The 13,685-nt window shown below is 39.0% G+C and overlaps 1 protein-coding gene across 9 annotated transcripts in view; it reads right to left on the reverse strand.

The window, feature by feature from the left end:
* The window catches only part of LRP2BP (LRP2 binding protein), a 62,256-nt gene extending 48,598 nt beyond the window's left edge, over positions 1-13,658 (reverse strand). For 2 of the 9 annotated variants that reach the window (XM_021074535.1, XM_021074532.1), the window contains exons 1-2: positions 13,279-13,628; positions 12,344-12,435 (exon numbers count right to left, since the gene is read on the reverse strand). Coding sequence is in view for 4 of the 9 variants with exons in the window: in XM_021074532.1 (XP_020930191.1) it covers positions 12,344-12,346 (3 nt within the window). In the remaining 5 variants the exon portion in view is untranslated. 9 annotated transcript variants of the gene reach the window in all.

Genomic DNA, 13,685 nt, shown 5'->3' on the forward strand with positions numbered 1-13,685 from the left:
TAAGACATGATTTTAAAAAGCAAAAGGTATATATTTCTGTAGCCATCAAGACTCCTGGTAACCTCCTTTCTATACTCTGCATCTATAAGTTTGACTATTTTAGATACTTCATGTAAGTGGGATCATGTTATATTTGTTCTTGTATGTCTGGCTTATTTCACTGAACAAAATGTCCTTCAGGTTCATCCATGTTGCAAGTGGAAAATTTTCCTTCCTTCATAAGGCTGAATAATATTCAATTTATGTAGCTACCACATTTTCTTCATCTACTCATTCATTAATGGACATTTAGGTTGCTTCCATGTCTTGGCTATATGAATACTCCCACAATGAACGTGGGAGGGAAAATCTCTCTGTGAGAGATTTCAAATCTTTTGGCCACATACCAGAAGTGAGATTGCTAAATTACATGGTAGTTCTATTTTGAATATCTTGAGGAATAGCGATACTGCTTTCCATAGTGGATGCACCAATTTACAAAACTTTCAACATTCCTTTTCTATCTTTGCCAACACTTGCTAATCTTTTGTTTTTTGATACTAGCCATCCTAAAAAGTGTGGAATGATATCTTACTATAGTTTCGATTTGCATTTCTCTGATGATTAGTGATGTAAAATACCTTTTTATATAACTTTGTCCATATATATGTTTTGAAAAATACCTATTCAGGTTTTTTGCCTTTTTTTTTTTTTTTTCCTTTTTAGGGATGCAGCTGCAGTATATGGAAGTTCTCAGGCTAGGGGTCAAATTGGAGCTGTAGCTGCCAGGCTACCCCACAGCAATGTGGGATCCAAGCCGCATCTGTGATCTACACCAGAGCTCTTGGCAGTGCTGGATCCTTAACCCACTGAGTGAAGCCAGAGATTGAACCCACATCCTCATGGATACTAGCTGGGTTTGTTACCACTGAGCCACTGAACTCCTTTTTGCCCATTTTTTAATTGGGCTATTTGTTTTTTTGTTTGTTCGTTTGTTTTCTATTGAACTATAGGAGCTGAAGTTCAATTTTTCTAATTTTTTCTCTCTTTTTTTCTATTGTGCTTTAGGTGTCATATCTAAGCAAACCAATGCCTAATCCAAGCTCACAAAGATTTACCCTTATGTTTTAAAAATTTTGTAGTTTTAGCTCTTGTACTTAGGTCTTTGATCTATATTGAGACTTTTTTTTTTTTTTTTTTTTTTCTATTTCTTGGGCCGCTCCCACGGCATATGGAGGTTCCCAGGCTAGGGGTCGAATCGGAGCTGTAGCCACTGGCCTACGCCAGAGCCACAGCAACGTGGGATCCGAGCTGCGTCTGCAACCTACACCACAGCTCACTGCAACGCCGGATCGTTAACCCACTAAGCAAGGCCAGGGACCGAACCTTCAACCTCATGGTTTGGATTCGTTAACCACTGCGCCACGATGGGAACTCCTATATTGAGACATTTTTGTATATGACGTGGGGGGGGTTGGTCCAAATGAATTATTTTGCATGTGGATATCCAACTGGCCCAGTACCATTTGTTGAAAAGACCAATATTCCCCCATTGTTTGTTATACCTTTAACTGAGTAGTCCTGTTTTAAAGCATTGGTATTAAATCTTTTACAGGTAACTTTAGTCTTTACACTTTGTGTTCAAATTGTGTTCAAAGGAAAAAAAAAACCCTGTTATTTAGAGATAGAGTTAGAAATGAGGGAGTTCCTTCTGTGGCACAATGGGTTAATGATCTGGATTATCTCTGTGGAGGCGCTGGTTCAATCTCTGGCCTGGCAAAGTGGGTTGAGGATCCATTTTGCCACTGCTTTGGCCTAGGTTGTGGCTTCAGCTCAGACTTGATCTCTGGCTGAGGTACTTCCATTTGCTGAGGATGAGGCCTAAAATGCTGGAGGGGCAGGGAGGGGGGCAGGGGGATGTTTGAAAAAAAAAAAAAAAGAGAGAATTTCTACTTTAAGTGGTAATGTATCCAATTACAGAAGGAAACTTCTATTGATGAATAGCTTCTACTTGCATATTATCTGTAATAGGTAAAATAAGTATTTAGATTAAGTTTGCAGGTATTTTAATGGTACAACTAAGTATTGAAATCATTTAAATTTTAGACACAATTTTGTTTAGGTGAGAGTGGTTTTATATACTGAAATAGAAGGTGACTACCATTATGCACATACTCCATTTGGGAATGTGGCTTTAGAAATGGTGAAAACATGGAAGACTAGACTTTCCTCATCCTCTTTCTATAGTGAAAGATTACAGAAAATATTACACGAATAATATGGATCAATGGGAAAAATTTTCACCATCAAACATGGCCAGTCAGGTATCAGATCTGGTGAGGGGAGCCTAGTAGAGGAACCAGGCTGCTGGAGCTGCAGAAGACATGCCTGGACCTTAGTCATGCTGGAGATACCCTTGTCTCTGATTACAATCAGTCTGGACCTAAACAAGCTGAAAGATACAACTAGGGAAAGATGACAAAGTCAGAAAAGGTCAAGTGAAATAGTTTCTGGGCTCAAGATGCAGGGGAGGAGAATGAAGGCTCAGATGAAAAACTGACACAAGGGGAAATGGTTAAGCTCTGCAGTCCTTGGTGAAGTTGAGAGTAAAGACCCAACCCCAGAAGCAAGCAGAGGCTTCTGGTAGGAGCATCTCTCTTGCCCGGAAACAGGTACTAGCTGGACATGCAAAATGATATTCTCTTGTTAGCTATAATGTAAATGTAAAGTTGAAAGATCGAGAACCACACAGGGTCACTGCAACAAATCACAGATACTTAAAAAATTACTCCAACCAGGTCCAAACTTGTTTGGATTTTGGGAAAATCCCATCCCATCCTTGGAGGATGCTTGAATCTTGTATACCAGGTAGCCTAGAAGAAAATGCCTTGTGCTTCTCTCTGTGTTGATCATACATTAAACACACTATGCACATTGGGGCTGGCGTGCCATTTTATTAATGTAAAATTTTGGATATTTGCACTGAGACCTCCTAAATAGCCATCCTTGCTATACGATCTCTCCTTCTCTTTTTAAATTACCTTAAATAAAAATGTAAACCTTTGTGGATTTCCTGTTGCGCCCAACGGGTTAAGAATCTGACTAGTATCTATGGGGATGCGGGTCCGATCTCTGGCGTTGCTCAGTGGGTTAAGGATCTGGTATTGCTGTGGCTGTGGCATAGGCTGGCAGCTGCAGCTCCAATATGACCCCTACCCTGGGAACTTCCATGTGCTGCAGGTGCGGCTCTAAATAAAAAAAGAAAAAAAAAAAGCAAACCTCTGTGAACATGATAAAATGCTCTAAAAAAGGTTTGTAAATTCTTATGGAATAGCCAAAGGTAATTTACTTATTTATTTATATATTTTTTGCTATTTCTTGGGCTGCTCCCGCGGCATATGGAGGTTCCCAGGCTAGGGGTTGAATCGGAGCTGTAGCTTCCGGCCTACGCCAGAGCCACAGCAACTCGGGATCCTAGCCGCGTCTGCAACCTACACCAAGCTCATGGCAACGCCGGATCCCCAACCCACTGAGCAAGGCCAGGGATCAAACCCGAAACCTCATGGTTCCTAGTCAGATTCGTTAACCACTGCACCACGACGGTAACTCCGCCAAAGGTAATTCAAATGTAAAACTTCTACAAAATTAGTTTTAGGTATATTAGTGTCTTTTAGGGGTTATTCTTGTGTACCTGTGCATAAAAGAATTAGCATAGATGGGAACTTCCCATCAGTAATGAACCCAACTAGTATCCATGAAGACATGGGTTCAATCCCTGGCATCGCTCAGTGGGTTAAGGATCTGGCATTGCTGTGACCTGTGGTGTAGGTCACAGATGTGACCCAGATCTGGTATTGCTGTGGCTGTGGTGTGTGTTGGCAGCTGCAACTCCAATTTGAACCCTAGCCTGGAAACTTCCATATGCCATGGGTAAGGTTGGTTCTTGGCTGGCATCTGGGAACTTGACGCTTAAGCTGTCCTTTAGACTTACTAGCCTAATATGTAAGACAAATTTGCTATGCTTATATTACTTGTATCAATGATGTGATATATGGTGAATACCTGCTTTCCCTCTGGAATTCTATAATCTCATCAGTTATGGAAGATGCCAACATGATCAGCGCCCAATTGAAAAAAAAGCTTGGGTGTTGAGTCTCTAATGGGCTTCCTTAAGCAGAAACACAGCATATATGTTCCTGCCTTATTCACTGCTGGAAAAAGGCACACACTTGGTGGGTTTCTCTGTGGAGGGGAGAGAGCAAAAGCCAGTGCATGGATTTCTCCAGACTCTGTGTCTTTTTTTCCCAGCTGATCTTGTTGTGTATCCTTTCCCTGAAAAAAAACTTTAGCCATGAGGGCAACAGTAGACTGAGTCCTAGCCCCAGCACAGTGCCGTCGAGTAGGTTGTGAAAATATGAGGCTATACACTCTTTGTAACTTTTAGCAAGTTTTAAAATTCTGTTATTAATTTAATGATATTTGCTGATGTTTCTACTTGGTTCTTTTGGCACTTAAAGAATGGTTAGCCTAATCCAATACCGAAATAATGAAAAACTCTATTTAAAAGTTCTTTTAAAATTGAGATTCGGCACTAAAGTAACTGTTATAATAGATGAATAACATTCCTGGTGCCCATAAAAGCAGGGTTAAACAAGTATTTGGGCAAAGGACAAAGGCCTGTGTTTAATGTCACTGTTCTTGTCTTTGCCATTGTCCAATAGTTAGTTTTAAAAAGTAGTGTTCATATAATAACTGGAAGCATAATCTATACATATATGAAACTTAGCATATTCTAATTATTAACGAGACCTAAGAAGACAACACTGAATCCGGCAATAGCTTTCTATTTTTCCTTGATTTTCCCCCCCTTCCAGTTAGGTACATTTGTTTATTTAGAACAAAAGTGTTTTTTTCCCCATGCCCTTCCTTTTGGGTGTGGTAAATTTACATCATGCCATGAAATGAGAAAAAAAGCAGGGGAAGAGACAGGATGTTTTTTACTACCAGATAAAAACTGGTAAGTACTTATGGGAGAGCCTAGCAGCTTTTAAATTTTATTTTTCTAAGACACACGCACCCGTATGTTCATTGAACACTATTCGTAATAGCCAAGGCATGGAAACAACCTAAATGTTCATTGACAGATGAATGGATTAAGAAGATGTGGTATATATTCGCAATGGAATACTACTAAGCCATAAAAAAGAACAAAACAATGCCATTTGCAGCAACATGGATGGAACTAGAGACTCTCATACTAAATGAAGTCAGTCAGAAAGACAAATACCATATGATATCACTTACATTTGGAATCTAATACACAGCACAGATGAAACTTTCCATAGAAAAGAAACTCATGGACTTGGAGAACAAACTTGTGGGTTGCCAAGGGGGAGGGGAGGGAGTGGGATGGACTGGGAATCTGGGGTTAATAGATGCAAACAATTGCATTTGGAGTGGATAGGCAGAGATCCTGCAGTATAGCACTGGGGACTATATCCAGTCACCTGTGATGGAGTATGATGGAGGATAATGTGAGAAAAAGAATGTATATATATGTGTGTGACTGGGTCTCTTTGTTGTATCGTAGAAAATTGACAGAAACTGTAAACCAACTAAAATGGAAAAAATAAAAATCATTAAAAAATAAATTTTATTTTTATTTTTCTCTAATAAATAAGCAAAAAAAAAATTCTAAATTGATTTGTTCAAAATCTTAATGGGACTCACATGCCTTGATTGTCTTGTTCCCATTGTGTGGCTTTTTTGGCCAGTTAGGGCCAACATAGGGGATTCACTCAACATCCAAAGGTAAGTGAATAGGAAGATTAGTGACTGTATTTATTTTCTGGATTTATGGAAGTTAATATGTACAGAAGAGTTGCTGTTGTTATAGTAACAAATACACTAAAGATTTTATGTAGTAAAATATATGAGTAAGTTAATCAATGTGTAATAATTGCTCATCCTCGAAGTGTACAGAAAGTTGAGAAAAGACACAGAATCATAATGGGAAGTGACGAAAATCTGTTAACAACACAAATTTAAATTGACCTGCTGTCCTAGTGTCCTAATGATCTGCTGACCATGGAAAGCCTCACTGAACAGGAAAACTGGCTTAACTTTTTATAAAATAATCACGAAGGAACCCACAACATTGCTTGTCTCCACCCCAGGTCCTTAGACAACTTCTAGATAACAGTAATAATATCATCTTTCTCAATTTTGTTGGGTAAGAGATCAGATTTCATGAAGTCCTAAATATCATTATTAGTCTAGGTGATTTATGCACTTAATGGTATTTACACAAGGAACTCTCAAAGTATCTTGGTTATTTAATTCTTAAAAACATTAAGCATGTAAGAAGTTTATATTATCAATTGAAACTTGCATAAAATAACTATAATGAAATTATTTATTAGATAATTTGGGAAAATATGTTAAAAATTTGGAACTCAGTTCTTCTATTTTAAAAATACACATTACTTAAAGTAGCTGAAAAATGTAGGATATTAGATATATGCTTTGAAATTATCACAACATCATATATTACTGTTGTCCACTTGTTTTGTTGCTTGATTAGCAAAATCAACATTTTTTTTTTTTTTTTTCTTTTTAGGGCTGCACCCACAGCATATGGAAGTTCCCAGGCTAGGGGTCGAACCAGAACTGTAGTTGCTGGTCTACACCACAGCCACAGCATGGGATCTGAGCCTCATTTGTGACCTACACCACAGCTCATGGAAATGCCAGATCCTTAACCTACTGCCCACTTAGCAAGGCCAGGGATCAAACCTGAGTCCTCATGGATGTTAGATTTGTTTCCTCTGAGCCATGATGGAACTCTCAACATTTTATCTATATACTTTTTCCTCTTAAGAACAAAGATTAATTTGGGTAGGATATTAACAAATTTTGACAAATTTGATTTACTATAAGAAAACGCGTTTCAACTTTCTATACTAGATAAATTATACATCAAATATATCAATTAGCTATGGCCTGCAAAAATATTATAATGTATGCTTTTTCTGAAGGTAGCTATATATTCAGCGACTCTCTATTTCTTAAAGAAATAGGTTGTCCATGGAGTTCCTATCGTGGCGCAGTGGTTAACGAATCCGACTAGGAACCATGAGGTTGCGGGTTCGGTCCCTGCCCTTGCTCAGTGGGTTAACGATCCGGTGTTGCTGTGAGCTGTGGTGTAGGTTGCAGACGTGGCTCGGACCCCGCATTGCTGTGGCTCTGGCGTAGGCCGATGGCTACAGCTCCAATTCAACTCCTAGCCTGGGAAACTCCATATGCTGCAGGAGCGGCCCAAGAAATGGCAAAAAAAAAAAAAAAAAAAAGAAATAGGTTGTCCAATCAATGCAGTAAGAGCCCTCTTATCTAGTATTGTTACAACTTGTAGTTGGTCAATTAAACAACAAAGTGGAAATTAGTGAGAGTATACAAACATGATATACATTTTAAAATATGTACATATATATAGTTATTTTCCCATCTTTCCACTTAGGGTCAGAAGCTATTTCTTTAAATAGAGGTTAAATGTGAGTGTTTAGAGCTGTCTTTCTTGCATAAGCTGTATGGAAATGAATTCCAGATAATGATTCCTTAGAATGGATTATGAACTGAAAAATACCTGTGGAACAGTCTGAGTATAGAACTACTTATCCTCATCTTTTATAGTTAATTTATCTTAATCTACTATGAAAGCACTTTTTTTAGCTACTTGAGAAGTATGTAAGCATTCAATTTACTTTTCTTAAAAATTACAGCTCTTGGAGTTGCCGTTGTGGTGCAGTGGTTAACGAATCTGACTAGGAACCATGAGGTTGCGGGTTCGATCCCTGGCTTCCTCAGCAGGTTAAGGATCCGGCATTGCCGTGAGCTGTGGTGTAGGTCGAAGACGAAGCTCAGATCCTGAGTTGCTATGGCTCTGGCGTAAGCCAGTGGCTACAGCTCCGATGGGATCCCTAGCCTGGGAACCTCCATATGCTGCGGATACATCCCTAAAAAGCAAAAAAAAAAAAAAAAAAAAAAAAAAAAAATCACAGCTCTCAGAGTTCCCGTCGTGGTGCAGTGGTTAATGAATCCGACTAGGAACCATGAGATTGTGGGTTTGATCCCTGGGGGTTGGGGATCTCGCGTTGCCATGAGCTGTGGTGTAGGTTGCAGATGCAGCTCGGATACCGCATTGCTATGGCTCTGGTGTAGGCCAGCGGCTAAAGTTCTGATTGGACCCCTAGCCTGGGAACCTCCGTATGCCAAGGATAAGTCCCTAAAAAGCAAAAAAAAAAAAAAAAAAAAAAAAAAATCGCAGCTCTCACTTCTCGTTCATATTTCTCCAGTTATGTATTTAATTATATTACATATTATAATATCCTTATAGGCGTGGAAAAAAGTTCAAACTGATGTGTTCCCCAATAACTGAATATTCTAGAGAACAACAGCCTGAGACGACCTCCCAGTGATCAATGCAATGGGCAGGGTGTTTTACAAAGGAACTAACATATGTTGGTCAGAATAAAAAATTTAGCAATAGTTGTGATAACTTTGTGACATTTTTTGTTCCTTGTCTTGTTAAAACTAGCTTCATGGCGGTTTAGCTATCTTCTGTCATTACTATTTCTGGAAAGTTAACTAAGTGTAACAATTTGAGGTATGACAGCAAAACTAGCATGCATTTCCTTTTCCTTCTTCACCATTTCACAAATAGAAGTTTTGCTCTTAATGTAGATCCTAAGAACCTCAGCATACAATTTCTTACCTTTCCTTATTAAAAACTTTCATCTTTCCCTTAAAGGAAGCACTTTACAGCTTGTCTGACATATCTGAACTGCCTGCATCACTACTCTTGTGCTTTGGGGCCATTATAAAGTAAATAGAGATTATTTGAACACAAATTAATCTGGTAACCCAGATGGCTACTAGGTGACTAACCTGGACACAGAGATGATTCACCTCTGGGCAGGATCGAATGAGATTTCATTACCCTACTCAGAGCAGCATGCAATTTGTAGTCTCTGAGTTGTTTATTTCCAAAATTTTCCACTTAATATTCAGACCATGGTTGGCCTAAAACCACAGAAATTGAAAATGTAGACGCGGGGGCAGGGGGTTTCTACTGTGATTTCCTCTTTCTGTCCCAGGATCCCATTCAGGTTACCACACCACACTACACTACTTTAGTCATCCTGTCTCCTTAGCCTCCTCTGGTCTATGGCAGATTCTCATGTTTTCCTTATTTTTTGTACTGGCTAGCCAGTAGAATGTCTCCCAATCTGGGTCTATCTGATCTTTTACTCATGGTTAGACTTGAGTTATGGGCTTTTAGGAAGATGCAGAGGTAAAGTACCCTTCTCAACACATCATATCAGGAGTGCGTGCTATCATCATGACCTATCACTGATATTAACAATTACTAGCCAGCATAGTGTTTGACAGGCGTCTCCACTGTAAAGTTACTTTTGTCCCACTGCCCATACTCTACTTTTTGGTGGCAAGTCATTATGTGCAAGCTACACTCAAGAGGATGGAGTGGGGAGAGGATTACTCTCTACTTACTTCCTGGAGTGGGGAGTATCTACATGAAGTGTTTGAAATTCTTTTGTCTTTCTCCTCTTCGTCCCTCCTTTCTCCCTCCCTTCTCCTTTCTCTAACTATCCCTTGTGCCCAATATCCTGGAGCAGCAGTTGTGTAGAATAACTATATAATTTATCACCTTCTCCAAGAAGTTTGAGTAAGTGAGGCCGGAAGCATTTATATATTAAGGCACAAAAATTTCTTTGTAGGAAATCCTTTTACTTTTATAATCATACTAGGATCATGGATTTCCTGACTGCCCATGCCAATGAAGACCAGAATTGTATTTGATTAGTTCAAGTAATTTTCAATCTGTGGATGTTTGAAAAACTGTTTAAAACCAAATACCATTTATTGAAATGCCATCTTCTATCTTTGAAAAGTTTTCATACATCATCCTTGGTGTGTGAGCTATAGAAATACGATTGTCATGCACCATTATTAGTAATTAATATTTAGTTACTTTTAAGGCTCAGTGGAATATGGTCAACATTAAGATAAATAACATGGCTACCTAAATAATTTAAACATCATATTCAGAAATGTTTGGTGAATATTACTTGAATATATTTTGGGGTTATAAAATTCTCATAAGATTTAAAAGTAATACATGTGAAACCAAGTCAACTAGTTGAAACTTTTAGTTTTACTTTATATTCCTTCACTTTCTTCAGAGCTAAAGTTTTCCATGACATTATTACTAAATGTATACAATTTAGTGAAATGTTATATAATAGTGATAAATGGAGATTAGTAGGTATTTGTAATTACTCCTGCTTTCAAAGCTATTCATTTAGGGAATATTTTCCAGTTATCTTTTTGGTCAATAAAGGCAAATAGGAAATAGATGAAATTAGCCTAATTCTAATTCAGCCTATCCAACAAATACTTTTATTTAATAAATTTCACCTACTAGCACATATTCATTTACTCAAGAGGAATTCCTTTTATAGAAGGCACTGAGCTGAGCACTTTGGGATATTCAGTTCTAGAAACAAGGCTACATTAATGGTCATCAAATGAAAGAACTGTTTTTCAATGGATTGTAGTAATTTTTTCTAAGGACTTTCTTCTGCTTTATTTATTTGTTTGTGTATTTATTTACTGCCTTTTCTTTTAGGGCCACACCCATGGCATATGGAGGTTCCCAAGCTAGGGGTCTTCATCGGAGCTGTAGCCGCTGACCTACACCACAGCCACAGCAATATGGGATCTGAGCTTTGTCTGTGACCTACGCTACAGCTCATGGCAATTCTGGATCCTTAACCCACTTAGCGAGGCCAGGGATCTAACCTGCAACTTCATGGATGTGACTTGGCTTCATTTTCATTGTGCCATAAAGGGAACTTTTTGCTGCTCCCAAAGGGAACTCCTCTTCTGCTTTAATCTTAGTATCTTTGAATCTACCCAATGATGACCACAATTCTTTAAAATATAGATATATAAGACTGTGGGCTCTGGAGTCAAACTGGCTGAGTTCCAGCTCCATCTCTTAATGATATGATCTTAGATAAGTTATTGAAACTCTTAAGTCTCAGTTTGCTTTCCTGTAAGACAACCTGATAATATGTATCTGTATTAATCTTGGGACACAGTTAAGTGCCCAGTTAATGCCAATTTAATGTACTTAAATTATATTAATATAATAATAAATTGGAATAGACATTAGTGGTCATTTAATATAATTTTTCATTTGTAAGTCTTTATTTCACATCACTGCTGTTCGTGTAACCATACTGCAACCAGACTGAACTACACATAGTTTTCTTAACATTGTTAAGATATTTTACATATATAAATCCTCTTCCCTCCTGGACTACCTAGGAAAGCGCTTCCCTTTCAAGACTCATTTGGTCACTTAGCCATCACCCAACATTTTTCTTTTTAAAACATTCCCTCTAAAATGGTATATTCCTTCTGGAAACACATCTATCAGCAAATTAAGCATAAGCAGAATTATCAATTCTTAGAAGAGTGCCTGTTGAATATGCATCTTAGACCATCTTCCACTCTAGAAAATTGATCCTACCGGCTACATGTTTAGTAAAAAACTCCAGTTACTTGCCAGTAAGATATTGTCCCCCAAATGTATTTATTCTGTATATTTTTTGTACTCTACCAGCTTTGTTTAGTTTCTAGAAAGCTTTTAGGCCCATTTCTAAGAGTAAACCAGATACTTAGCTGACATATAAAGAATGTTTTTGAAACATTATGAGCAATGGACAGGTGTGCAGTGATTAAAGGGGCAAAAGCTTTAACAACTACTCACAAAATTCTCTTTCCTCGTGAAAATTACATACGTAATAGGCAGCTAACAATAGTTACAAGATTCAATGCATGCTGAACAGAATCTTGTTTTCAAGAAAAAGGATGCAATATGGATGTGTAGCATCACACAAATATCCCATTGCATATGTTAACTGCAATACCTATGTCCAGAACTCTAGGAACGCTCTCATAATAATTCTATTAGTTAGGAATTCCTGATAATGAACATCTGTGTAAACCTGAAGCTTAATATATGCTTTGAAAAATAGTGCTTATCGAATTGAAAAACACGAGAAAAGGAAAATTGGCAACATGGACAGGTATTCTCATATATCTCTCACATTCTTTAAATATAAACAAGGTATTGTGACTAGTTTAAACATAAAAAACAGAACACAAGCATGATTCTATAATATGTTTGAACACAAATATACATGTTTATGTTCAAGTATGCGTATAAATGTTTAAAACTACCCCTTGGAAACAAAAGAGCAAAGAGCAATTTGCTCACCATCCAAGTCTTCAAGATTAACCTGCTGCAGCCATGGGCCAACAGTGCAATTGATGCCTCAGAGAGATTAAGATGATGCCATGATGGGCACTCTGCTTCAGACAGAGGAAATTAAAGGTGATAAAGGGATGCTCTGTGCTTTGGACAAACAAGCCTTCAGGCAGTTAGACACATTTCACCAAGAATTTTAACAAACTCTGCTTTTGCACCTTCCCATGCATAGAAAAACACTACAATCATTAAGCTGAGCTATTTGTTCTCTGTGACTAGCAGTGATCTTTTACCAAGATACATGTTAACTGCATGGATTTCCTAACAAAAAAAATCACATGTAAACTAGTCTCCTAACCACCTCTTAGGAACAGTTCCTCAGAGCTATTTGAAGGCTGTCTCCGGGGCTAGAGTCCTCAGTAAAGTCTTGAATAAAAAACTGAACCCACAACTCCCACGTTGTGCATTTTTCTCAGTCGACACCTTGGACCAGTGCATAGTTCAGTACTATGAATTACTACCAAATTACTTTATGGCTCTTACAAAATATACAATAAACTATAACCAACAATTGGAACTAAAAGGACACCGATCTCAGAGAACAAGCTTGTCCTCTAAAAGTATAGCAATAAATTATTTTTCACTCCTGCTTTCAAAGATGTCAGTAGATAGAAGGAGATCACTGAAGATGTTAGGGAAAATAAATATATGGCTGCAGCTGTAGCTTTTAGCAGGATTAATCTGGGGAAAAAAAAGTGCTGAGGAAAGAGTTCAGAGATTAGATGTGCGAGTCACTGGCTACAGTCTGAAGTGAGGAAGTCTTTTTCTAAAGTTTTACAAAAAGGAATGACTCCAGCTAAACAGTATAAAGAGCTCCAGGAGAGCCTTTCCCCCAACCCAGCTTTCCCCCAGAGCAGCCAAGAGGCAGTCGCCCCTCCACCTACCCCCAAACCCCCAGATCCCGCTTTCTTCCCCAAGTGTCCAGGGCCCAGGGGACAGAGCGAAGCCTCGGGCAACTCTGAACGTGCAGCTAAAGAATTGGAGGCTGCGGCCAAGGCGTCAGCCCCACGCGTGGTAGCTTCCAAAGGTGGTATTGCCACGGAGCGCCTCGTAGCTCCCTCGTTTCCTGGTTACGTGCGTGCCAGCAGAAACCAAAACCTCCGCCCGCGACTCCCGTTTCCCCAAAAGCACTAGAGCTGGGAACTACCGCGTCCGACGTGGGGACTCCGCACGCCTCATGGCGGGCGCTGCATTCCAGCCGCGCAGACTGCCGTCGCTCACCGCGCACGCGCACCGGGACTCCGGGGGAGCGGCCCAGGGCCCCGCCTCAGGGTGGGCGGACCTAACAGCT

This window comes from Sus scrofa, chromosome 15, assembly GCF_000003025.6.
Source record: "Sus scrofa isolate TJ Tabasco breed Duroc chromosome 15, Sscrofa11.1, whole genome shotgun sequence".
NCBI classification, from domain to species: Eukaryota; Metazoa; Chordata; class Mammalia; order Artiodactyla; family Suidae; genus Sus; species Sus scrofa.